Source organism: Cibotium barometz, chromosome 37 (assembly GCF_041138505.1).
Source record: "Cibotium barometz isolate CiBa-2024 chromosome 37, ASM4113850v1, whole genome shotgun sequence".
NCBI classification, from domain to species: domain Eukaryota; kingdom Viridiplantae; phylum Streptophyta; class Polypodiopsida; order Cyatheales; family Cibotiaceae; genus Cibotium; species Cibotium barometz.
The window spans coordinates 23,928,977-23,956,970 of record NC_141082.1 but is presented as its reverse complement, the minus strand read 5'-3'; the positions used below and the strand labels follow the sequence as shown (position 1 = coordinate 23,956,970).

The 27,994-nt window shown below is 44.7% G+C and overlaps 1 protein-coding gene across 3 annotated transcripts in view; it reads right to left on the bottom strand.

The window, feature by feature from the left end:
- Positions 1–8,373: 8,373 nt before the first annotated feature.
- LOC147617089 (uncharacterized) overlaps positions 8,374–27,994 on the bottom strand; it is a 35,119-nt gene continuing 15,498 nt past the window's right edge. For all 3 annotated transcript variants that reach the window (XM_086776694.1, XM_086776695.1, XM_086776696.1), the window contains 6 exons: positions 9,786–9,896; positions 9,621–9,692; positions 9,418–9,519; positions 9,263–9,309; positions 8,725–8,752; positions 8,374–8,629 (listed from right to left, as the gene is read on the bottom strand). In XM_086776694.1, the coding sequence (XP_086632820.1) occupies positions 8,540–8,629; positions 8,725–8,752; positions 9,263–9,309; positions 9,418–9,519; positions 9,621–9,692; positions 9,786–9,896 (450 nt within the window). In that variant the 3' untranslated portion in view covers positions 8,374–8,539. The remainder of the gene's footprint in view (positions 8,630–8,724; positions 8,753–9,262; positions 9,310–9,417; positions 9,520–9,620; positions 9,693–9,785; positions 9,897–27,994) is intronic.

Here is a 27,994-nt window from a genome sequence, read left to right as displayed (position 1 = left end):
ATAAGCAATGTGAGTTGATGTAGAAGAATATGGAATAACGAGAAATGATGTGGAACAATGTGGAAAGATGAGAGTTCGTTAGAAACTGTATTTATGAAACCTGTTTTTAAATGACTGTTTTTTGTCAAGAATGCTGGGAATGAATTTTGACCATATTGTGAATGAAGTCGTAAAGACCTAAGTGATAAAGTTGCAACAGTTTGACGAAGAGTCAATGGAGGATGTCTCACATAGCAATGTCGGCCGAGGTCTTGACCAGCCTCGGTTCGATTTAAATGGTGAGCTTCCGGGTACAGTGGATGAGGGACCAAGGAAGTGGCCTATGAGTGAAGTGCTAGGTGACCTGAGAGGGTGCTGACCATACGGTGCTCGGGCTCTGGGTCGTCGAAGATACCCACGCGTGTGTCGTCGGCGGGAAAGAAAATAGAACAAGGTGTTAGAGTTGTTTTCTGAACTCGGGCATGGATCTGGTTGATTGGCCTTGTTGGTCCTCAACGGATGAGTCCATGGCTCTTTTATATGGATCTGTTGGTTGGTCTTGCTGATCTTCAATGGAGAGTCCATCTGGATCTTTCTTATGTGATTATATTTCTAGGTACTATGAGCTAGGAACTATCAAAAAGGCCCCTGAGTGAGTAGGTGGTGAGCGTTCTGGTTGCCAATGATGCCATAGGTACGCTGGGGAAGAAATGAATGTAATACTTGATTATATTTCCGAATACTATGAGTTAGGAACTATTGAAAAGGCCCCTCAGTGAACAGGTGGTGAGCGTTTTGGTTGCCAATGATGTCATAGTTAGGTACACCGAAGATGAAGGAATGATTGGAAATTGGAACTCAAGCTAGATATTAGTGATACTATGGTTTCATTAAAAGATTATTTTAAAGATAGTTGAATCTGTGAAACAGGAAATTTCATATTGGGTGTGTAAGTGGTATGACTATCTTGAAGTTTGCTTGAAGTGCTGGCTAGGGGGCCTTGAAACTCTTTTTCCTGGTACCCGGGACAAAACATAACCAAATTTCTAAATGGATCCTATCACTACAGTTGTTGGGCGGTTCGCTAACCCATGGGATTGGCTGGACTAATGGATCCCTAAAATGAGACTCAATTATGTTATGTTACGATAGATGAAGTAAATCCCCGATAGTCTTTGTTCTATGGAAAAGAATCAACGGCTGTGCCTCTTGATGATGAGGAAAAAAGTGTTGGTCTCTATGATCCAAGTGCAAGTCTCTTCCTTGATCTGACCCTGTGAATTACGAGTTCAGTCGGATCAGTTTGGTTATTTAAGGCTCTTGACTACGTTAGAATAAAAATATCCTGGAGGAATCGCCTGTGTCTGCTGGGCAAGGAAATTTTTTTTGGGTTCGATTTTGGAAGAACCAAGAGATTAGTCTCTTGTCCAGATATCTGTGGTGGGCGAGGCCTCAAGTGAGAGGTTCTGCCCTACGCAAGAAGTGCTACTTCCGCTGTCACCCCCGAAATTCGTTGTGTGGAGGGGGCAGGGATCTTTCAAGGAGGCAAGAGAGTGGTGCTAGCTACCACTAGTAAATCCTAGAATCTACAGAGATACGAGTTTGGACATCGGCAAGTACCCCACGACAAGCTAAGGTGAGCATTATCCTTTGCATTAGGGGAGGGGTGGTGTAGCCTGTAACATTGTCTCTCACACAAAGACACACACACTCTATCTCAATCTTTCTCAACTTACTCTCTCAATCATTGTGTCTACTTAGAATGTGGACGATACAAACTATATGCTATTACAACCCGATTTGGCGGTACAACCAATGCACTAGAGGTGAGGCACAACGAGCGATGTAGTTTGATCAACACCCCACACAAAAGAACTAGGATAAGAGTACCTAGTTCAAGACACACAAACATATATGGGGGAGGATATAGAGCCACATATACAAGAAGAAGGAATAGAAAACATGATTGATGCATTCTTTGGAGACGAAAAAACTTCATGATGGACAAGACACATTGTTAGAAGAGGAGGAGAATCCTCGATACATACATCTTGGTCTAGCAATGGATGGAGTTAATCTATTTGGTTTGCGTTCCACATCATGAACTACATTGCCAATGAATAAATGGACAACATCTTCGACAGTCTTACATTGGCCCTGCGCATGGAATAAGCAAACAAATTTGCCAAATCTATCATTTAAATTTATATGCTTTCTTCTACACCTAGATTAATCCAAAGTGGATAGGGTAGAATGAATTGACCTAATCCTAGAAAATTCATCTAGGCTTAATCCATAATTTAAAAGAGGAAGAGAAACATTAATACACATAAATAATTTTAAAGAGAGAAAGAAGCATTATAACACATGCATAAGTTAGCCAAATAGTTCTTTTATATGCATAAAAAAGTTTTTTATAGCAAGGATAACAATCCTAGAATGGCTTAGAGTAGTTGATTTTTAATTAGCAAGCTAGAATAACAATTATAAAAATTTCAAGTGAGATTCTCTTAGAACTACTCATTAATTTAAGGGCATAAATGTGTAAATGATTGTTCATAAGGATGCATAATCCCTCGTCCTTTTTGTGAAGAAATGATTGACCCATGTGAAACTAGTTTATCCCTAGCAAATCTCGCCCAATTTCACATTTTCTCTAGAAAATAGTGAAGAAAAAGGCCAAACCCTAGGAAAGAAAATGAAATCTAACCGATTAGGGTTAGCCAAATTAGGTGTGGAGTTATACTATCATATAAGTGGGGGGGGGGAATGTAAGAGAGAAAATTAAGATTAGAAGCTTAGGAGGGGTAGTCTAAATACAAGTGATTTCTTAGGGGTACATAGTTTTTTTACGTTTTTTACAAACATTTCTTAGGGGTACATAGTTTTTAGGGGTAGTCTAAATACGAGTGATTTCTTAGGGGAACATAGTTCTTAGGGGTACATAGTTTTTAGGGGTAGTCTAAATACGAGTGATTTCTTAGGGGAACAAAGTTTTTTGTAAACATTGATAGTCAATTCTTAGGGCATAAATTACCACAAGATTAGGGAAATTTTAAGTGCAAAGATATCAATTATCAAGTTAAAAACGAAGTGATTTACCCTAAAAAGGATGATGCTAACAAAGGTCTAAATGTATCCTAGGATATTTATGACTGAAACCTGACCCTGAAAATGTAGGAAAGTTGAGGTAAAATTATGATTGAAAAATGTTAAGGAATAGTTAAACAAATGTCAGGATGCTTTTGAAGCAGAAGTTTGAGATGAAGGATTTGGGTGAGGTGTGGTATTTCTTGGACATAGAGGTGGGAAGATCACCTCGTGGCATTTTGCATTGCAGAGGCAGTATGGCTTGGACATGTTGTCCAAGTATGGTATAACATGCTGTAAGAGAACACAAAGCTTTCTGCAAATACAGGTGAGATTTTGGAGGACCCCACTACATACATGCGCATAGTGAGTAGTTTGATCTACATGACCATTACAAGGCCAGAGACTTGAGCTATGCTGTTGACTTGTGAGTCAGTTTATGCAAGCCCCTAGGACAGTTGATTATGGACTTTTCTATGAGAATGGTACAGAGATACAGTTGCATGGGTACACAGATGCTGACTGGGCTGGTAGTATTGCAGACAGGAGATCTACCAGTGGCTTTATTTTCTCATTTGGGAGTGCTGCTGCTGTGAGTTGGAGCAGTAAGAAGCAGCCAACAGTTGCCTTATCGAGTACAGAGGCAGAGTACAGGGGTGCTGCTATGGCAGCTTGTTAGGTAGCTTGGTTTCAGAAGCTATTTGGTGACATGGGAGAGCCCGTCACATAGGGCAGTTGTCATATATTGTGACAACATGAGCAGCATATATTTGGCCAGTGACCCAGTATATCACGCTGCTAGAACGAAGCACATTGAGGTGCATTATCACTTTGTGAGGGAGAAGGTTCTAGTAGGAGATGTAGATCTGGTATATGTCAGCACGGAGGATCAGGTGGTTGACATCTTCACGAAGGCATTGGGCACAGAGAAGCTCCACAGGTTTAGGAGCTTACTTGGAGTACAGTGTGTGGAGTTAAGCTCGAGGGGGAGTGTTGAGATATCGAGCTCAACTAGTGCTACGGCGGACATTGATGACCCGCCTGGGTGATAGCTTCCGCATCTACACCACTGGCATGGTTGGTGAGATTATGGGTGATATACGGCCAGTGGGATGATAGGTTGTGCGACAGCCATTTTGGATTATTAGAGACTGGCATAGTTATAGCGCTAGCTCATTTAGTCGGGTTCACATTATGGACCGACCCTTGTATGTTGTAGTAGTTGAGTACTAACCCATATAGTGTGTACTCTGTCTTATCTTTATATTATGTTGGTTAAGTAGAGAAGAAGAAGATAGAAGAAAATTCAGCTATCCATCTCTCTTGTGTCTTGCTCTCTCGTGTGTGCATGTTTGCTTGCTAGGGTTTGAAGCTCTACCTCTCCCCCACATTCTCTTTATGAGAGAGTTAAGAGGAGAGAGAGACACAATCCCTCTTTGTGCCAATTGAGTATAGTCTTACCTCCTTGCTTTCTTGCTTGTCTATGGTGTGTGAGAGAGTTGAGAGGAGAGAGAGCTACATTCTTGGTACATGTTCCTTTCATGTTTATGTTCTTGGAGAGTGAGAGTTGAGAGGAGGGAATGTCCTTGTGAGGAGCATGGTAACCTTTGAGTGATAACTTAAGGAGGAGGCAAGAGAGTGGTGCTAGCTACCACTAGTAAATCTTAGAGTCTACAGAGATACGAGGTTGGACACAGCAAGTATCCCACAACAAGCTAAGGTGAGCATTATCCTTTGCATTAGGGAAGGGGTGGGGTAGCCTATAACATTGTCTCTCACACAAAGACACACACACTCTCTCTCAATCTTTCTCAACTTACTCTCGTAATCATTGTGCATACTTAGGATGTGGACGATAAAAACTACATGCTATTACAACCCGATTCGGCGGTACAACTAAGGCACTAGAGGTGAGGCACAACGAGGGATGTAAATTGATCAACACCCACAAAAGAACCAAGATAAGAGTACCTAGTTTAAGACACACAAACATATATGGGGGAGGATATAGAGCCACATATACAAGAAGAAGGGGTAGAAAACATGATTGATGCATTCTTTGGAGACGAAAAAACTTCATGATGGACAAGACACATTGCTAGATGAAGCTAAAGTACGACATTTGGCATCAATCCCTTTGTACAAAGAATCGAGAACATCGAAGTTGTGAGCTTATCTTTCCTTGCTTAATTTACAATCTATTTGTGGTTGGTAAAACACAAGTATCTCTGCATTATTCAAGTTATTAGAATTTACAATATTGCTTGAGGAGAACTCTATGGCCGAGACATGAGATGAGGCAAAGAAGATGTTGAGTTCCTTGGGCATGGACTATAACAGTATACATGTATGCCCAATTGATTATGTGCTATTTTATGGAAAGTATGAAGAATTATCCACATGTCCAAAATGTGGCGCTCACAAATATATGCAAGATTATCAAGGTGAAGCCATTCCTTCTTGCAAAATTTTAAAGCATTTTTTAATAATCCCAAGTGCAAATCCATAGCAGAGCTAATGACATGACATACTAAAAAGTGATCCACATATGGTATCTTAAGTGTTCATGCTGGTTGTTGCCTAATTTAAGAAGGATCCTCTATACATACATCCTCGTCTAGCAATGGATGGAGTTAATCTATTTGGTTTGTGTTCCACATCATGGAGTACATTGCCAATGAATAAATGGACATCTTTGACGGTCTCACATTGGCCCTGCATGGAATAAGCATAACAAATTTGACAAATCTATCATCTAAATTTATATGCTTTCTTCTACACCTAAATTAATCCAAAGTGGATAGGCTAGAATGAATTGACCTAATCCTAGAAAATTTGTCTAGGCTTAATCCATAATTTAATAGAGGGAGAGAAACATTAATACACATGGATAATTTTAAAGAGAGAAAGAAGCATTATAACACATGCATAAATTAGCTAAATAGTTCTTTTATATGCATAAAAAAGTTTTTTATAACAGGGATGAGAATCCTAGAATGGTTTAGAGTGGTTGATTTTTAATTAGCAAGCTAGAATAACAATTATAGAAATTTCAAGTGAGAGAACCTCTTAGAGCTACTTATTAATTAAGGACATAAATGTGTAAGTGATTGTTCATAAGGATGCATAATCCCCCGTCCTTTTTGTGAAGAAATGATTGACCCATGTGAAACTAGTTTATCCCTAGCAAATCTCGCCCAACTTCACATTTTCTCTAGAAAATAGTGAAGAAAAAGGCCAAACCCTAGGAAAGAAAACGAAATCTAACCGATTAGAGTTAGCCAAATTAGGTGTGGAACTATACTCTCATATAAGTGGGGGGGAAAATGCAACAAACAAAATTAAGATTAGAACCTTAGGAGGGGTAGTCTAAATACGAGTGATTTCTTAGGGGTACATAGTTTTTAGGGGTAGTCTAAATACGAGTGATTTCTTAGGGGTACATAGTTTTTTTTGAACATTGATAATCAATTCTTAGGGCATAAATTAACACAAGATTAGGGCAATTTTAAGTGCAAAGATATGAATTATCAAGTTAAAAACTAAGAGTGCTGTACCCTAAAAAGGATGATGCTAGCAAAGATCTAAATGTATCCTAGGATATTTATGACTTAACCCTGACCCCGAAAATGTAAGAAAGTTGAAGTAAAATTATGACCGAAAATTTATGGGTTAAGGGATAGTTAAACAAATACAAAGGAGCTTAAGAGACGATGTTACAATGACCCTAGAAGACCCATAGAAAATTAAAACCTTTAAGTTAGACCTTTGTTATCACAAGGTTAGGCTCCTGCGCAAGGATTTAATTAGATGCTGAATCAATCCCTTAATCCCATGTAGCAAGTGCTCAAATCTCATGCAAAATTTTATGGCCTCAATTAATTGGCTACTAAAATTGATATAACCATTATTTCGGTTCAATTAGCTCCAATGTGAACAGCTCAGGGGTCCAATTGATCCTAGTGAACTTGAGTAACAAGGGGATTAAGATCTTAATTTCTCTTAACGAGCTTCGACTAAAAGCCCCCCTTTCGTATGCAACACACAAGAGTGAAGTTCCAGCCGGGTGACCAACATAAAGGTTGAAACATTCATACATACAGGTGAACCTCCCCCCATATTTTTGCACGGCCAAGAAAATCATCCATAATTTTTCTTATAATTCATCAATGGTTTACTATAGCTTGGGTTATGATGTTATGAATATATTGGGTCTTCTATTCATCCCTATTTTTCTTATAATTCATCAATGGTTTATTATAGCTTGGGTTTTGAGATTATAAACATTGGGTCTTCTATTCATGCCAAGAGCGCTTGTTCATGATCAAGTGTTGCAATTTGTGCTGGAATTTTCTGGATTCAATGTTTTGAAAACTTCATTCATGTTGGAATTGATGAACAAGAGTTCAGAGCTTCATGTGGGCCATGTACTACTATGCCACCCTCATGTTGGAAGGTTATGAAGGGGGGTTGGATGCATTTGGTAGGGTGAATGGCACATAAAGCAGTGAATATGCTTGTTTTATGATAGTTTGGTTGCTTTTGCCATTAAGAGATCAGTCGTTTCATGGACTAATTTCCTGACAAGACTCCCTTATTTTGACATCAACACATCCTACTATTAGAATTTGGGTACACAACTCAGACTTACAAATCTATGTTACTATATTTACAAGCATAGAAGTATCCTTTCAAGAGAAAACTCCATGGAGGCAGACACTTGTGCATTGACCCTAAGACCTATATCCAATATGCAACATACACAAGGCCTGCGCCCTTCAAAAATATGAAGTTTGGTCCTAGAAAGGCTATGAAGGCTAGCACTGAAGAGAAAACACACACGTGCTGCTGAAACAAGCAACTACATTCACTAGGTCTGTGAAAGCCCTCAAACATCCTCTTGCAAATACACTTAAAAGACAGGTCGAAGGGGTTGCTGGCAAGCTCACCACGCTCCATCCAGAGCACCCCAAGATTGAGGTTAGATCCGCACTGACCACACATCGAAACTCCAGTGTCCAATACCACTGGAACCAATATCCAAGTGTCTGCCTTAAGACTGGTCATGCACAAGCATAGAAGACAGAGATGTGCCATTTTGGATAGAAAAACTTGCCATAAACCAGCTGGGCACACTTAAACGAAGGCTTCAAAACATCCTATAACAAATATGCCAACTATCACAGTCTAGCACTACATATATCTAAGAGAACCTCAACTCCTTTACTTTGCTTGCTGTCATAACTAAATAAATTTTGCAAGGTAAAGATATTACCATGATCCTTTAAGAGACTCGACTCTACCTTGATCCTTGACAAAACTTTGTTAATCGATTGCCTTAGGCTACAAAAATGATTCCTTTCTCTGTGCTACCACAATCAAATGTTGAGCAACCCCTTCAAGAGATTGATTAGCTAGACCCAATTGATGGACTGTAATACGTTCTGCTATATACAATTGAAAGGAAGTGTCACTTCAATGGGGCACAACACATGGAGATGTCTATTCCAGCAACCTCCATGGCATTACAAACCCACTCCGGTACATCTCCTTGAGGAAACTGTAACCATGCCATCAAAAAACTTCAAATTCTAACAATCTACAGATAATCAAGTTTCCAACAACAAAAAATATTTAAATAACATAAGACTTCACCTGCTTCTGAAGAAATTCTTGGACAAACCTGCATTTAACAGCTCACCAGAGTTCAAAATCTTCTAGTAGTAAGGAGACATTAAATAGACCATTAAGCATGCATGGGTTGCAAGACCAAGTGGCTGACGTACATGCTGCCCACCAGGGGATGTGAGTTCAAACTATTATATACGTACATGCTTGGGTGCATGCGTGTGCATGTGTGTGTGTGCGCGCGTGCGCGCGCGTGTGTGGTGTGAGTGTGTGTGTGTGTGTGTGTGTGTGTGTGTGTGAGAGAGAGAGAGAGAGAGAGAGAGAGAGAGTGATATATACATGTATATACACACACATGTTTATATATTTGTGTGTGTGTGTGTGTGTGTGTGTGTACATATATAAATCTATGCGTGCACTTCTTCCCCCACCCCCACAAGTGTGCACATGTATATAACTCTCAATTAAAAACACAAACATTTCAACCATCGCTATCTATTCATGGAGCTTTTGCTTTTTTGCCCCAATGCATCATGACTCTCAAGGTAATTGACCCATCACTTACTCTGGAAAATGCCCCTGAACGATGGATTGATGTAGGTCCCGACTCAACTGATACACAATCATGCCTACCGTAAGAATACTACTGACAGTTATCAAGCTTTTCCATTCAAATGACTAATAAATTACATGCGACAGATTTCTTCAATGCAAGCCCACCTTCATCATATAAGCCACATTGTGGTATGAGACGAGCTGCGATCCCATAGCCTCCTTTGTGACAAGACTATGAAGATAAGCTCTTGTATAACGTTTGCATACCTAGACAAACAAAGAAAGCATTCTATAGAGACAAGGTTTTGGACCATCAAATTCATTCGTGAGTACGCATGCTAAAAAATGACTAGGTTATGCACTCTCACCATGCATGAGCAGGTCTCATCCAAAGGTCGAAAATCAGTTGCCATTGATGCATGCTTCAATTTCAGCACACCCTGCACAAGCAACTTAGCAAGTGTTTCAACAACAGCTTTCCTAACGCATTTACCTTCTAAGCATGATTATTTCCAAATAAACAGTAGCCTAACCTCAGGAACAAGCGCTGTACCGAAGCGAGCTGTGCGTGTTGGATACACACAGTCATACATATCAGCCCCCAACGCACTACAGACCACAATGTCAAGAGGAAATCCAACACCCTGTACAAGGGATGCATTCAGTTGGACCTCTCTCTCTCTCTCTCTCTCTCTCTCTCTCTCTCTCTCTCTCTCTCGTAGACGTTAATATATCTTTCTTTCTTTCTTTCTTTCTTTCTTTCTCTCTCCAGCTCCAGATCCAGAACATGCTCCATTGCCATCGAGCTACCTTTCAATGTGATGTAGCTGAGGGAGACCTCTCAGCCATACTCATTAGCTCCATGCTTGATATTTTGGAGAGTGGTATACCATCTATTGGGGGCTGATGCTCCTCTCATGTTTCATGTTCCTTGTATTCCATGATGAGATTTCCATAGTGAGTTCTGTATCACTCCAGTGAGCTAGTTTGATTTGTTCTATTTTATTTTCCGTTTCATGATGAGATATGCATGGATATTATTGTATCACTTTGGTCTCATATGCCCATTGGGTCTTTAGTAGCCACTTAATATTTCTTTCTTTCTTTCTGTGTGTGCTGTTAGAGCATTCGCTGAGGCTACAAACACAGAAGAGAGATCAGCAGCTCCAAATAGTCCGTCAGCAATGTCAAGGACTCCTAGAAAAACTCCTCATCAAGCCAAACCGATTCGTGGGTACCCTAGTTCTAGAACTTGGGGAGGTACTAGCACATGCCATGACATCGGCCATACTTGAGCAGTGGAGAACGATCTGCTCCAGGATGAATGACTCGGTCTCATTGACAACTTTTGGACAGAAGCTCTGCTTTGGGATGAATACCCTAGTTTGATTGATGACTTCTAACTCAAGCTCGTTTAGAACAGCATTAGTAAAAACATCAGATAAACATGTTGAATAAAAGGGGGATGAGACATGACTCATTCAAAGAGCTACCAAAGTCCTTCAACCTATAAGGACCGCCTTCCTATACACCTTTGGCAACAATTTGCAAGGTGCTAGTGTCAATAATCTCAAGAATTGAGCTGTCAAAGTAGACACCGTGGTTTTTCTCTGCAATCCAAAACACTGAGAGCAGATTGCTAGAGAGCTTGGGAACATAAAGTACATCCCGAATAGTAGAAGGCTGGCCAGGAGAAGAGTTAAGTTGCATGTTACCCACACAAGAGGCATCAAGGTTGGAAGCATCGCCAATGGACACCTTCGAAGAGCTAGGCCGAATATCATGCAAAACGGGGCTATCATGAGTCATGTGAGTAGTGCGCCCACTATCAACCATCCTGGCTTGTTTTCTTCTTTGTAGCTCTATCATGAAGCATGCCAACAACAATATGTAGATCAGGAGTAGAGAGAAGAAGTGAAATAGTATCACAAAAAGATGAGAAAGTTTCGAGAAATTTAGCGAGGAGCCGATAAACAAAGTCTTCATCAATAGCCTTGCTCCCCAAAGAGACCAACTGCTTCTGGATGGTAACAAACTCCGTGATGGAATCCATGATGTTGGCAATATCGGAGATCTTCAAGTTGGCAAGCTGATTCTCAAAGGCAATCTTCTGAGTAGAGTTCTCTCTCTGATACCTCCTTTAAATGGCATCCCACAATTCTTATGCAGTCTCATCATCACTGTCATCAAATTGACAAGCAACAGATGGTTTAATGTTGAAGATGATGAACGCATGTGCTGTCATGTGCAAGATTTGCCATGGACATTCTCTAAAGCTAGTCCAGAAGGGGCAGCCAGAAAAAGAGATTAGAACCAGGGATTTTGGAGCATGAAGTGCAGATTTGGCAAGTATTGGACTAGGAGAAGGACAAGGAAGACCTGTCGGCTGCAAGGTGTCCTGTCGCCTGCAAGAGGGGCAGGTCGTGAAGAGTATTTTGCAATATTTGTCCAGTCGGCTGGCTGACAGCTGGCCGACCAGCAATCGGCCAGCTCTCTAGTCACTTCAAGGGCCTATATAAAGGCACTAATGCTCATAGATAGATTCATTCACTCCCTTATGGAGTGGGTCTAGGATTTGGAACTGTTTTGGGTGTTTCCACCTTTTCATGGAAGGCAGCCCATGGCTGCAAGCTGCAAGAACCTCTGTACCTTTTTGTACCATATGAAGATACTGAATTTCCAGCTATCTCTCTCTCTCTCTTCTCTCTGCGTTTTTTGCATCAACATGTTCTAAGAGGTGTTTAGGGCTGAAAGAAGACTCTCAAAGCTTCTGCATGTAACATGTGCCCGAGGCTCGAGCATCCTTATCAAGCCAAGCATCAATCTCAGCCCAAGGAGAAGTTGCAATCGGTTGAGCATCGGCCCCGGTAACAATACCCCATAGCTAATGATACCGGAGTAAAGTCTTCATCTGCAAAGACCAATCAAACTCCACCCGTATGCCAGGCTTGCAAACCTCATGCACTAAAAAAAGATGAAAACCAAGAGATGGGACATAAAGAACCTGGGAGGAATGCTTTCCCCTCTGCCATCGAGAACAATCTCCAACTTGCCCTCACTATGAATCGGGATAGTGGAGGCATCACCAATAAGGATGTGACATGTTTGCCTAGAAGATCCTATAATAACTTGTAACACGCAGAAGCTCTGGGGGTCTTCTTTCAGCCCTAAACACTACTGGAAACATGCTGATGCAAAACGCAGATATGAAGAGAGAGTAGAGAGAGAGAGAGAGAGATATGCTAGAAATTAGTATATTAATATGGTACAAAAAGGTACTCAGTCCACAGCCCTTTCGACCTTTCGATCGCGACCTTTCGATCGCTGGCCAGTCAGAGCCTCAGAACCTCCGCCCTGTGGAGGGTTTGTAAGCCGTTCTTCCTGATCCAAAACTATCAGCACAAGCTCCTCCCACATGATGGTGCTGAGCCTCCCACTGGTGATCAAAGAAGAATAGAAAGCTGAATACTCAGGGGTGAGATGAGACAACAAAGTGATGGCCGTATCCTCTGAAGATATCTCCTTCCCAGCCTAAAAAACCTCTTGCTTCAGAGCCTGGAGTTTGTTGATGTGCTCCATCATCGTCAAAGACTTTGCAGGATTCATCACTCGCATCTGCACTTCCAAGGAAACCTGCTTCATGGGTGATACCTTGTTATACAAAGAAGCCAAGTGCTGCCAAATCCCTCAGGCCAGCATCCTGTTTGATGTGATTGCTCACTTGGGGTGTGCAATTAAGGAAGATGAAAGAACGCACATGAGCATTGACACAATCCCACAATTGTGCCTGAGCCTCCCACTCTTTCCTAGTAGAAGGTAAAAGCTCACCCTCCTCCAACTTTGGCCGTGGAACTCCAACCACAATGAAATCAACCAAATCATAAGACTCTAGGAGAGACTCCATCATTACCTTCCATACGCCATAATTGGTCTTGTCCAACTGTCGGTCCACCGAGAATGTCGAGAGGGTGGGGATCTTCACATGTTAGAAGTCATCTCCTGTCTTTCTGTAGACACCAGGGCCTTTGTTGTGGGTGTGCCCGCCCTTGTAGGTGTTTTCTCATTTTTCCTCACTCCCCGTATTTTTTTCCCATTTTTCCCTATTTTTCTGTGGCTTGGGTGGCAGCCCTGTGGTGGGAGGAGGACCTCTGAAGCTGGCCGACTGCATTTGGACATGCTGCTGCTGGCTGATTATGTTGCTTCAAGTCCATGACCTCCCAAATGAGCTGGCCGACACCCTGCTGCTGGCCAACTGGTCATCATGGCTGGTCGTGGAGGTTCAGGCCCTGTTGGCTGCCCTACAGCAAGCCGACTGCTGTATGGGGGCCATATAAAATGGCCCCACAGCTGTAATATGCGGAAGCTTCGGAGAAGGATCGGTACTTCAAAACTCAAAAATCAGCACTCTTTTCGCGACGGAATTAACGCACAAACTGAAAGGAGATGTGCAGAAAATAGAGAGAGAAGGGGGAGATGGAGAGGACACAGTGTTGGGTCCCAATTACCCTCTGTAGGGCCCCCACCACGGATGGTGTATTTGCTTTATTAGAATGATGTAAATCTGAAAACAAATACAAAAACTTGACCTTTTCTTGGCTGGAAAATCCTGCCCTTGACCTTCAGTCCTCCACCCCTTTGCGTTAGCAACTTCTTGGCTGTCCTGGCCCTTGTTTGCTTGAGCACTTGGTGAATTATGAGATGATCTCATTGATTCTTGGCTGGAGTATTTATACTCCCCTTAGCATCCAGTCGGCCAGCTTTATTAAAGCCCCACGACTAGGTCTTTAGAAATATAATGTTTTTCACATTATGCAATATGGTGCTTTCACACTAGGCAGCCTGCTGGCCACTCTACGCATGCCTACAGGGACAGTGTCAGGCTACTGGGCACTCTGCGCATGGGTGTGGGACTGCCCCCTACACCTGGCCGACCTGCTGGGTACGGTTTCTAACCCTGTCGGCTGCCTATCCAGCAGCACTAGGGCTGGCCGACAGCCCTTCCAGCCCATGCCATGGCTGGTGGGCATAGCCTGGGCCCTCCTGGCCCCTTGGGGGTGGTTCTACACCTCCCCCATGCCCACACTACAAGTGCAAACCTTCGCACTGGGGTAGCCCTATGGGCTGGCCCCATCTCTACATGCAAACCTACATGCCTACAGAGGTCCGGCATCCAGTTGCAAACTAGATACACAGAACATCTGACATCATTCCAGAGGGAGACTCACCGCGCGGACTGGCACTGCTTCATGTGCAGGACAGTGCACACCTGACCTTGGACTCATGTGCAGGACAATGCACACCTGACCTCGGACAACTGAGATGGATCCCTGGCTGACTCGTCCCGGACTGGGCTCACATGGGACCAGTTCACCATCCCAGGTCCTGCACCTTCTGTACAGAAATGTCTACGTGGCATCCAAGTGCGGGATGCACGTGACATCCCCTTCTGCTTAACTTGACGGAAGCTGCATAGCCTCCAAATAATCCGTCAATAATGCCGGATAGTCTTCGAAAAATTCTTTGTCGAGCCATATCGCTTCATGAGTTCCTCGGTCTTGAAACTTCGTGAGAAACTGTCGTAGTCTTCGGCCTGAGCCATGCTTGAAACGGTGCAGAAGGATCTCTTCTGGAACCATTACTTCTGCTTCATCAATAATGTCTGGTTCCGCTTCGTCTTTGACCTCTGAAGGGGGTGGACCTGCATATGGCTTTAACCAACTGACATGAAATACATCGTGCATAGTCCAACTCAGAGGTAGCTTTAACTGCATAGACACCTCATTAATCTTTTTCCGGATGGGAAATGGTCCGAAGCTCCTGAAAGACAACTTTGGGCATCGCTTGCCCACCTGCTTCAATCTTTGCTTCATAATCCGAAGATACACCCAATCCCCTTCCGAAAACTTCATGTCTCTTCGGTCTTTATTGGCCTGTCGAGTGTAGGCCTCTTGCGCTTTAGCCAATCTGTCTTTAACGGACTCTAGGATCTCCTGGTAAGACTCCGTCACTCTGTTCGCCTCCGGTACTGAAGACGAAGTCCTGGTTAACAACGACTGGAAAGGCCTTCCAAACGCTGCCTCATATGGAGTCCTGCCAATAGCTGAAGAAAAAGAGTCATTCAAAACAGCTTGAACTAAAGGCAAAAACGATTCCCACTTACCTTGCTGATCGTGGACATAACACTTCAGCACATCAAAGGCCAACTGGTTGTATATCTCTGTCTGGCCATCTGTCTGTTGGTGGAATGCACTGGAAAAATTCAACTTAGTACCAAAATTATCAAATAATGCCCTCCAAAAATGACTGGTAAACTTGGCATCTCGGTCTGACACTGGTGTCCTAGGAATCCCACCAATCGGGTACCAATGCCGAATGAATAGCTGGGCAACATCCTCGGCGGTCACATTGACCCTGCAAGGAATAAGCATAACAAATTTGCTGAACCTATCAACAATAGTTAAACACTGCGTATTACGCTTACTCGGACTGGGAGGCAGATTTGTGACAAAATCCATCGAAATGTCCTGGAAAGGACCCTCAGGAATTGGCAAAGGCTGTAACAACCCTATCTTCTTTCCACGAGGAGCTTTCACCTTTTGACAAATGTCACAGCGTTGTACATATGTAAACACATCACGCCTCATCTTTAGCCAATAGTATTGCCGTTCTAATTTCTCCATAGTTGAATTCATGCCCCTATGACCACCTGTAATGGCGTCATGGGCATCATGGAGAAGAGCTGCCCGGAATGATTTCATGACACATAATCGGCCTTTGTAAAAAAGCCAACCATCGCGTATCAGAAAATGGCATGGTCCTGAGGCATCCAATGCCTGTTCCCACTGTGTACCGAATTCCTCGGAATCCGCATACGTGTGCTTCATGTCTTCTAGTCCTGTACCAACAAGGTCAAGTCTAGTGGTCTGAATCGCAGATACTTGTCCCTTCCTGCTCAAAGCATCGGCCACTGGATTGGCCTTTCCTAGAAGGTACTCAATCATACCACCGAACTGCTGGAATATCTGACTCCAGCGGTGTTGTCGATCACTCCACTGTGCACTTGGCATCGTCTGAATCCAACGCAATGCCTGATGGTCAGTGCGAACCTCGAAGTCACGGCCATACAAGAAATGTTTCCAATGTTTCAAGGCCTGAATAACTGCTAGGAGTTCACGATCATAGACTGAGTAGTTCTTTTCGGCGGGCAGTAACTTACGAGACATGTAAGCTACTGAATGACCATTCTGTTGCAATACACCTCCAATTGCGATGTTACTCGCATCGGTGATCACTTGAAATGGTTCGTCCCACGAGGCAAGGGCTAAACAAGGCGCTTCTGACAAAGCCACCTTGAGGTTCTGGAATGCCTCCAACGCTCGTGGAGTCATTCGAATCTTTTGCCTCCTTGTTTTCACTCCCTTTAGCAGATCGGTGACGTCTGCCGAGAGATCAGAAAACTTGTCAATGTGGGTGGAATATGCCTGGCATATACCCACAAATGATCTAATGTCATAAGCGGTCTGAGGTACTTCCCAGTTAACAATCTCGGCCACTTTAGCCGGATCAAGTCGAATGCCTTCGGCACTAATTATATATCCCAAGTAATGTACCTGGAATAGATAAAATTCTGACTTCTTTTCATTGACATAGAGCTCGTTGCTTTCCAGCAACTTAAGGACTTTCTCCACATCAATGTCATGCTGCTCAACTGTAGCTGAAAATATGAGTATGTCGTCCAAAAATATGAACACACACACTCCAATCAACTCCCGGAATATACGCATCATCATGCGGTTAAATGTAGCTGGGGCGTTCGTCAATCCAAATGGCATAACCACAAATTCATAGTGGACCCGTTCTGTACGGAAGGCTTTCTTGGGGATGTCCCCCTCTACAATCCGTACCTGGTGGTACCCGCTCTTTAGATCCAGTTTGGAGAACACCTTAGCTCCATTCAGCCTCTCGAGAATATAATCAATTCGAGGCATCGGGAATCTACTCTTGATAGTCAGCTTGTTGAGTGCACGATAATCGACACACAACCGAGAAGACCCATCTTTCTTCTTGACAAACAAGATCGGTGCTGCAAATGGCGACACGCTGGGACGGATGAAGCCAGCTTGCAACAATTCTTGGAGTTGGCGGTCCAACTCCGATTCCATTGCCTTAGAAAGGCGATACGGAAACTTGCTCGGGGGTTCCGAGCCTGGGAGGAGGTCAATCTTGTGATCCTCCGGTCTGGACGGGGGGAGCTGGGGAGGGAGACTGTCCTGAAGAAAAATCTTCTGGAACTTTTCATGGAGAACCGAGTACTTCTCGTAAGCACTGGCCACCGTCTGGGCTGTCTGGATGTAAATCATCGCACACTGTGCGCCTTTCCTGACTGCTCGCTTAGCCTGCAAGTGGCTTATGAGCGGAAAGTTTGGAATGCTTGGCTCACACTTAATGGTCACCAGGGTGTTTGACACATTCCGATCGATCTGGAACGTGTGCTTGTCCCACTTGACATCTGGGAGAAACTTGTGAAACCACTGGATACCCAAAATTATGTCTGCTCCTACAAGAGGGGCAACCATAAAGTCACGCACAAACTCTATGCCCTGAATCACTAACTTAGCACCTAAAGCTTCATACTTGACGCTCGTTGTCATACCTGTGCTAAAACCCTCAACTTGTTTGTCCACCGGAGTCAGCTCAAAACGGGCACGCCTAGCGGCCTGTTCCGTGATCACATCCTCTGTGCTGCGCTGTCAAACAAGACAACGACTCTCTGGCCACCTATGTAGCCGAAGGACTTGAGCAATTCGTTGCGCTCATACTCCTGGTCATGGGCGCCCTTCTGCTTATCTTCGAGCTCCCGGCTAATAATTGCTCCAACTGAAGCACCGGGGGTTGAAGAACTAGGGGTAGCCGCTGGGGTCTGTGTGGGAGCTGTGCTCACCACGGAAGCTGTGGAGGCGGCGGCGGCCTTTGGAGGGTTCTTCGGACAATCCTGAGAAGTATGTCCTTTTGTGTGACAAAAGAAACATCTACCCTCCTTCCTGTACTGAGAAAGCTCCTCAGCACTCAACTTGCCACCTGTCTTGCCTGCCTCCGCTTTTTGGTCTGGAGTAAGCTTAGACGCATTGTTCGAGTTCTTGGAGCCAGAGGCTCCCAGGCTCTGTCCTGGGGAAGACCTCGTCTGGTTCTGGCTTTTGCCCCCCGAGGCGTTAGCCTTGGGAGAAGCCGGCTGGGAAGTCTTGGGCTTGCCACCATTGTGGTTCATTTCTGCACTCTGCGCAAGGGAGAGTGCGTCCTCAAAGGTGGCTGGCCTAAACATACGCACCTCCCATTGGATTTGCGTGTCCAGGCCATACAAAAACTGCCCTTTCTTGTCCGAATCAGATAAGCCTAATTGCAAACACAAGGTCGAAATTTTATTGGCAAACTGAAGGACTGGTTGCGCGTTCTGACGCGCTCCCCTGAACTCGTCTTCGAGTCGCTCAAGGTAGTGGGGCGGTAGAAACCGCTGCTTAAGGTCGCGGACGAACTCGTCCCACACATAAGCTGCCATACCTGCTCTGGTGTGGGCATGAGCCCACTGAGTCCACCAAGGAATGGCCTCACCTTCCAAGTACCAACTAGCTAAGATCACTTTGTCAGTATCTGTTTTCCTAACTGCGGCAAAGTAAGCTTCAAATTGATGTAACCATGAATAAAGAGTAGTGGGGTCGAGTTTACCATTATACTTACTGAAATTCATTTTCTCGGGAAAATGATTCGAGGGAGCCGCCGGTGTCAATCTGGCGTCCAAAGCTCTGAGGTAACGCTCGTGTTCCACTCGTCGCATGGCGTCGTCTTCTCGTTGTCGAATCTCCAATGCACGCATCTGCATCTCAAGCAAGGAGCTTGGCTGCGGCTGTGACCCCTCGAGAGGGTCCCTGTGACGAGGATCTGGTATCTGGGATACGGAAGGAGAGGGAGGAGGAGATGGAAAACGCGACGCTGGAGAGCGTGAACGCTCCTCCAGAGCCAAAATCCGCGCCTTCTGCTCATCCAACTTGGTTGTCTGGTCTGCGATTGCTCGCATCATCTGCTGGAACATGTCTGTGACACTCAAGCCGGCTGCCCTAGCTGGGCTGCCTGGTGCACTCTGGTCCCATTGTTCTGGTTCTCTCTCGTTGCCAAAGTTCGCCATAGCGGGAAAATGCAATTCCTTTCCGGAACGCAATCTGACCATCCACTATCTGTGTGGGAGACTTCCGGAGGCTTCCGGAGGCTTCCGGGGGCTAAAAACCAACCGTCCTTCGAGGGACAGGAGTCACTCCGAAAGGGGTAGTCCACCGGCGTCTAAAAACCAACCACACGAGCGAAAAAATTTTCTAGTTTTCTTTGCTGAATCTTTGTCCTTGAAGTGAGCTCTGATACCACTGTAATATGCGGAAGCTTCGGAGAAGGATCGGTACTTCAAAACTCAGAAATCAGCACTCTTTTTGCGACGGAATTAACGCACAAACTGAAAGGAGATGTGCAGAAAATAGAGAGAGAAGGGGGAGATGGAGAGGACACAGTGTTGGGTCCCAATTACCCTCTGTAGGGCCCCCACCACGGATGGTGTATTTGCTTTATTAGAATGATGTAAATCTGAAAACAAATACAAAAACTTGACCTTTTCTTGGCTGGAAAATCCTGCCCTTGACCTTCAATCCTCCACCCCTTTGCGTTAGCAACTTCTTGGCTGTCCTGGCCCTTGTTTGCTTGAGCACTTGGTGAATTATGAGATGATCTCATTGATTCTTGGCTGGAGTATTTATACTCCCCTTAGCATCCAGTCAGCCAGCTTTATTAAAGCCCCACGACTAGGTCTTTAGAAATATAATGTTTTTCACATTATGCAATATGGTGCTTTCACACTAGGCAGCCTGCTGGCCACTCTGCGCATGCCTGCAGGGACAGTGTCAGGCTGCTGGGCACTCTGCGCATGGGTGTGGGACTGCCCCCTACACCTGGCCGACCTGCTGGGTAGGGTTTCTAACCCTGTCGGCTGCCTGTCCAGCAGCACTAGGGCTGGCCGACAGCCCTTCCAGCCCATGCCATGGCTGGTGGGCACAGCCTAGGCCCTCCTGGCCCCTTGGGGGTGGTTCTACACCTCCCCCATGCCCACACTACAAGTGCAAACCTTCGCACTGGGGTAGCCCTATGGGCTGGCCCCATCTCTACATGCAAACCTACATGCCTACAGAGGTCCGGCATCCAGTTGCAAACTAGATACACAGAACATCTAACATCATTCCAAAGGGAGACTCACAGCGCGGACTGGCACTGCTTCATGTGCAGGACAGTGCACACCTGACCTTGGACTCATGTGCAGGACAATGCACACCTGACCTCGGACGACTGAGATGGATCCCTAGCTGACTCGTCCCGGACTGGGCTCACGTGGGACCAGTTCACCATCCCAGGTCCTGCACCTTCTGTACAGAAATGTCTACGTGGCATCCAAGTGCGGGATGCACGTGACAACAGCCCTTGCCACGTATTGTATCATTCCGGGATCTTCCTTGTGTATATAGAGCAGAGTTACACGCCTCTATCTCTCTCTCTCTCTCTCTCTCATTCCGGGATCTTCCTTGTGTATATAGAGCAGAGTTACACGCCCCTCTCTCTCTCTCTCTCTCTCTCTCTCTCTCTCTCTCTCTCTCTCTCGTGCTGTTATTTTCTGCATTGTGTTTGCTCGTGTTCCCAGATCTGGTCATCATCTCCGCTGCGTATTCTGACATGGTATCAGAGCCATAGGCTCTTGATAGTACTGTTTGGGAAGAGGAGAAGCAAGAGGACGGCGGGGGAGTTACCGTCGATCCAAAAGGACCGGGAGACACGAGCACAGATGTGGGATCGTGTCAGCGCCAGGATCCGTTCGTTTATCTTCCTCAACTGCACACCGCAGGTAATCAATCATGTAAAGCATATGACGCTGGCCAGAGGTATATGGCAGCATTTGGCTTCTCTTTACAACAGGGTATCGCCCATAAAGAGGATTTCCTTGGAAGTACAGATGCGGGTTATGAGCCCTGCAAAGTCGTTGACGATGCGGGAGCATATTAACAAGCAACAGGCTCTTCAGCAGGAAGTTCTTCGGGCTGGGAAGGAGATATCGTCAGAGGATATGGCCATAATGATGGGGAGAAAACAGCAATTAGGGTTTAGAGATCATTCATGGGAGACATACACAGAGAAGCAAGGGAGAGAGAGAGAGAGAGAGTTGTGGGGATAAGTCAACTCATGAAAAGCATGAGTGTGTGACTCCCCTATCACACATGTATATTGCACTAGTCCACATAGTGCACTTAGTACATTAAAAGTACTAAGTGTACTATGTACTATAACTTATGGGCTTGTACACACTATAAGGGTGGGCATTACGCCTTTACCCCAACAACCTCCCACTTAAAGGCAATGTGCCCTTAAGTAAAGGAAAAGAAAAAATCAGCATGTACATGATAATATACAAGGCCATATCAAGGCTGAAAATGGCCTCATCCAATGCCCATCAAGTGTCTGCAATGAGCAAACCGCTCCGGAGGCAAACTCTTCGTCAACAGATCAGCCGGGTTGTCATCCGTGTGAATCTTAACAAGCTGAATTTGCTTGTTCTCTATCACCTCTCTGATGAAGTGATACTTCACATCCACATGCTTCGTCTTTGCATGAAAGACAGGGTTCTTTGCCAACTGAATGGCACTCTGACTGTCACAATGCAACAATGGAATATCCCCTGTATAACCCAAATCAACCACTAACCGAGATAGCCATAATGCCTCCTTGCAAGCCTCTGTGGCTGCAATATACTCGGCCTCTGTAGTAGATAAGGCAGTGCACTTCTGCATCCTGGATATCCATGACACAGCACCTCCTGTGAATGTAAATACATAACCGGTAGTAGACTTCCGGTTATCTGGATGACCGGCATAATCCGAATCCGTGTAACCATGCACTAATGCATCCTGTTTGCCAAAGCAAATGCACAAATCCTGTGTGCCCTTCAGGTATCTCATGACACCTTTCACTGCTTCCCAATGCTTCTTGCCAGGGTTGGCCATGTACCTAGAAACCACTCCCACTGCAAATGCAATGTCCGGCCTAGTAGCAACCATGGCATACATGAGACTGCCACAAGCTGAAGCATACGGAATCTTGGCCATATCAGCCCTGTCTCTATCTGACTGTGGGCTGTCCATAGCACTGAGTTTCACATATGGAGGCAAAGGAGTACTAGCCTTCTTCCCCCCGTCCATATTGAACCTCTGCAAAACTTTGCCAATATATTCCTTCTGAGACAAATACAACACATGCTGATTTCTGTCCCGAAGTATCCGCATACCCAAGATGTGATTTGCATCACCCAGATCCTTCATATCAAAGGTCTCATGCAGCCTCTTTTTCAATGCATCCATCTCTTTACGAGATTTCCCGGCAATCAACATATCATCAACATACAAAATGAGAATCAAGAGACTGCCATCCAAAGCTTTCTTGGTGTACAAGCAGTGATCTATGTCACTTCTCCTGAATTTCTGAGATTTCATGAATGTATCAAATTTATGATACCATTCTCTTGGTGCCTGTTTGAGCCCATAAAGACTCTTTTTCAGCTTGCATACAAGCTTCTCCTTTCCACTCACTGCATAACCCTCTGGCTGCTGCATATATATCTCCTCATGGAGATCACCGTGAAGAAAAGCAGTCTTCACATCCATCTGAATCAAGTCCAGATCATCATGCGCAACCAAAGCCAACACAGCTCTAAGTGTGGTCATTTTGACCACTGGAGAGAAGATCTCCTCAAAGTCCACACCATATTCCTGCTTAAAGCCCTTAGCCACTAACCTGGCTTTGTATCTTGGCTTAGCATCTAATGCAACTTTGAGCCTGTAAACCCACTTGCATGGCAAAACCTTCTTGCCTGCAGGCAAAGGCACCAACTTCCATGTTCCATTTTTATGCAGAGAATCCATCTCTGACTTCATGGCACGCTCCCATAGAGCTTTGTCTGCCCTCTGTAAAGCCTCTTTATAACATGAGGGCTCCCCACAGTCAGTGAGCATCAAGTAGTCAACCCCTGGAACAAACCTGTCAGGGACTCTGGAGGGTCTTGTGGACCTCCGTACCCAATGACCATCATTTGCAGGTTGCTGTCCAGCCTGCATATCACCCATTGGTGGCTCCTGTTCCATGCCATAAGGCTGAAATATCATGCCCGGTATCTCCTCCAACTGTGGTATATCCATAGGGATATCTTCTGCCATATCTGGCTGTCCATTTGGACCATTTTCAGCACCATTTAAGGGCTGGTTTTCCTGCTGTAATGGCTGATTTACAGCCCTTTGTTGTTGTCCATGATGTCCATCATCATCAAAGATGACTCTGCTAGGCTCCTGTTGCCTTGCAGGCTCCTTATACATGCATGTTTCATCAAAAATGACATCATTGCTGCGTATGATCTTTCTATTCATGGGATCCCAAAGTCTATACCCCATTTCACCTCTGTCACCATATCCTAGGAATATGCATTTATGAGACTTAGGATCAAGTTTGGTGCGCATTTCCCTGCGTATGTGCACGTACGCAACGCAACCAAACACTCTCAAGTGCTTGTATGACGGAGGCTTCCCTGTCCATACTTCTTCTGGCACTTTCCCACCAAGCCTCGTGTTAGGTGACCTATTTATAAGGTGTACGGCTGTCATAACAGCTTCAGCCCAAAAACCATGAGGTAATGCAGCATGTGACAACATAGAACGGACCTTCTCCTGTATGGTCCTGTTCATCCTCTCTGCTGTCCCGTTTTGTGGAGGATCATAAGGAGTAGAAAGCTCCCTCTTGATGCCTTTAGCATCACAAAAGTCCTGAAACTGTTTGGACGTATACTCTCCACCATTGTCGGAACGCAAAGCCTTCAGTGTTTTGCCAGTTTGATTCTCAACAAGAGCAACAAACTTCTCAAACACTGAGAATGTATCACTCTTCAAGCGAAGAGGATAGACCCACACCTTGCGTGTGGCATCATCAATGAAAGACACAAAATATTTTGCCCCTCCCAAAGAAAGCTGAGGCATCTCACATACATCTGTATGCACAAGCTCTAACTGAGCATCTTTCTGTCCAAGAGCTTTCTTGTGGGGGCACTGTAGTTGCCTACCATATATACAATGCTCACAAAACTGAAAACTAGAAAACTTTAGAGAAGGCAAGTAACCCAAACGAGACAATTGCTCCATTCCTTTGACACTCATGTGTCCCAACCGGCTATGCCACATAGAAATTTCCGGCAGCTCGGTTGCATTTACATTAGCATGGTGACAAACACCTGCATGCATAAAGTAAAGAGTGTCCACCTTAGAGCCTCTGGCAACAACCAGTGAGCCCTTACTAATCTTCCACTTTCCACTACCAAATGTGGTAACATAATCAGCATCATCAAGCTGTCCAGTAGAAAGCAGATTCTTTTTGATCTCAGGCACATGCCTGACATCATGGAGCATAAGCTGTGAGCCATCTGAAAATACAAGCCTCACATCACCTCTGCCAAGAATTTTGCATGCATGGTTATCACCCAAATAAACCACTCCTTCATTGCCAGCAGTGTACCTGACAAACAAGTCTCTGCAACCTGTGACATGAAAGGAGGCACCTGAATCAATGATCCATGAGTGCATACCATGACCACCTGTAAGAAGTGAATGGGCATCAAGTGAAGACGTAAAGAGGACCTCATCCTCACTGCCACCTGCATGTGACACATTGATTTCTTCGATCTTGACTCCACTTTTGCCCTTCGGCTTTACATCTTTGGCTTCATCCTTCTCTTTGTCTTTGCCTTTTCCTTTTTCTTTTTGATCATTTTTCCATTTGTAGCATTGTTTTTTGATGTGTCCCTTCTTGCCACAATAATGGCATTCCAAATCCTTTTTGGAGCGAGACTTGCTCCTTCCCCTTTCTTGGCTTTTCCCCCTTTGCTGGGATCTCCCACGTGCATTCATTGCATTGGACTTTCCAACAGAGTTGTTTTTCCTGTTCATCTCTTCTTGAAGAAGAGCACCCTCAACATCTGCATATGACAGCATAGCATTCGAATTGCTAGTGGCTGTCCTAAATGTGTCCCAACTCTCTGGCAAAGTGCATAACAGAAAAGTGGCTTTGAACTCATCGTCCATTGCCAACTTTTGATTTATAACCTGGCTGACAATACCATTAAACTCATTGAGATGGGCTGTCATAGAAGCCCCTTCCTTCATCTGAAGGCCTATGAGTTTCTTCAACCAATACACTTTGCTTGAGGCACTTTGTTGGGCATACAAGTCCTGCAATCTCTGCCACATTCCCCAAGCTGTCTTCTCTTCACGAATGCTGAAAAGTAATGAGTCTGACACAGACAACATGATAGTAGATCTTGCCAGCTCATCCATATCTTCCCACTCTTCAGCTGTAAGAGAAGCGGGCATCACACCCCTTTCTTTGATAGGCTTATGTTGCTTTTTCTGAAGCAACACATTGTAGCACTGGGTTTGCCAAATATCATAATTATGCGAGCCTTCAAGCTTCTTGATGTGAAGCAATGAAGAGCTCTCACCTGTGGTTGCCATAGCAAAATGCAACCTGTAATGCCTGACTCCCTGCAAATGTGCAAACACTGCACCCTAAGCACACAAAGTGCTTACAAATGTTCTCCCAAGCTTTATCTCCCACTGCGGAAGCAAGAATGCAACTTTTCTCCCACTTTTTGTGATGAAAACACCAAAATCTGGTTGCTGCAGATTTTGGACAGCACCTTAAATGTCCTCTTTTGCCCTTCCAAAGTACTGTACAGCAGTACTAAGCGCTCTCCAATGATGTACCAAACCTGTACCGGCAATTTCAGCAACTGAATTTGAACCTTTTGATCACTCAAAACAGTGTACAGCCATGCCCAAACATGCACAAAGCTGTGCCAAATCTGTACCAGCAGGTACAGAAGCAATAAATGCTCTCCTGGCTGTCCAAATGAGTGAAAATCAGACTTTTACAGTCCTGTATACTGCATACAACAGTCCCGAACAGAAATTGGGCAAAAGCCCCTTGACTGCAAGCTGATTTTTGAGGATTCAAGGCATAAAAGTCTCGCCTGCTGCTTTGCCAAGCTCAACGAGCATTCAAACTTGAAAAGCCCCTTGATTTGAGATCAATTTCTGATCATGCATGGTACATTGACGCACATGAAGGCATCCAGAGTGTTCACGATGCTTCCCCCTGGCCACATATACATCAAATACATGAAAGCCCCTTGATTTACAGGCACATTGAGTGCTTGTAAGGCATCAGCACATTAACCACAGCATCAAATGCGATTGCCTGCATGCAAATCAACTCAATCGGCACAAAAGCCCCTTGATTTGCACTGCAATTTGCTGCGATTTTGCCCAAATGTGCGATTTTTCACGTCATACAGCATGTATGAGTGCTTAATTGCACAATTACATCAAAAGCCCCAAATTTCGACATCCAATTTCCTGCAAATTGATCCTGATTGTGACCAATGTCACCCAATTTTGCCAATTTTGCTCAAAAAATTGAGCAATTGGGCACCTGTATCTGCTCAATTGATTACTGTACTTGCTCAATTGCAAATCCCAAAAAAAAATTGAAGCAGAATACCTTGTATTTTTTTTTTTGATTTACTCTGATTTGCAGGCGGGTTGTTGAATTTGGTGCTGCTGCAGAAAGATATTGATGCTGCTTCACTGCCTGCCAAGACAGTGCTCACAAATGGCCACCAACATTGGATTGAAAGTGAGCTCCTCTGCGAGAGCTTGCAATTCTGCCAGCAAATGAGCTACCTTTTCTTCTTCCAAGCCTTTTGTGTCCTTAAGCTCCAACACAGGTGGCTCACGTGGATGGGGAAGAACGTTGAATCACGGTGCAGTCACCTCCAAGAGCACGTTGTTGTTTCGTAGGAGTCGCAGCCTTCTCTTGTTTCGCCTAGCGCCTGCTGCCTACCGTGTAGCGCTATAGTAGCCAACGCCGCCTTCGCTTAGTGCTCGCTGACGTATTCGCTGTCTCCGCCTACTGCTGACGCCCGCCTGTGGTGCTGCCTTCGCTACACTCGCCTAGCGCCTATACGCCCAGCGCTAATGCGCTTTGCTCACACGCTTCCGCTGCTGGGCAGTCTATCCTCTTCGTCAGTCTTCGTTTGGCTGCTGGGCAGCTGGGGCAGCCCACGCTGATAGCTGGGCAGCAGTGGAGCCAGCCCACGCCTACTGGCTGGGCAGAGACCAGAAAAGATACAGCAGGCGAACTAGCATAAATTCAGCAGGCGACCAGCATCAATACGACCAGAACAGAATGAGAACCAGCAAAAGGGCAAACAATTCTTGATGAGAGGGAGGGGAATCGGTGACCAAGGCTCTGATACCAGTTGATGGGGAGAAAACAGCAATTAGGGTTTAGAGATCATTCATGGGAGACATACACAGAGAAGCAAGGGAGAGAGAGAGAGAGAGAGTTGTGGGGATAAGTCAACTCATGAAAAGCATGAGTGTGTGACTCCCCTATCACACATGTATATTGCACTAGTCCACATAGTGCACTTAGTACATTAAAAGTACTAAGTGTACTATGTACTATAACTTATGGGCTTGTACACACTATAAGGGTGGGCATTACGCCTTTACCCCAACACATAACGTTGCTGTCACACTTGCCTTCTCAGTACTCAGCATTTTACTCG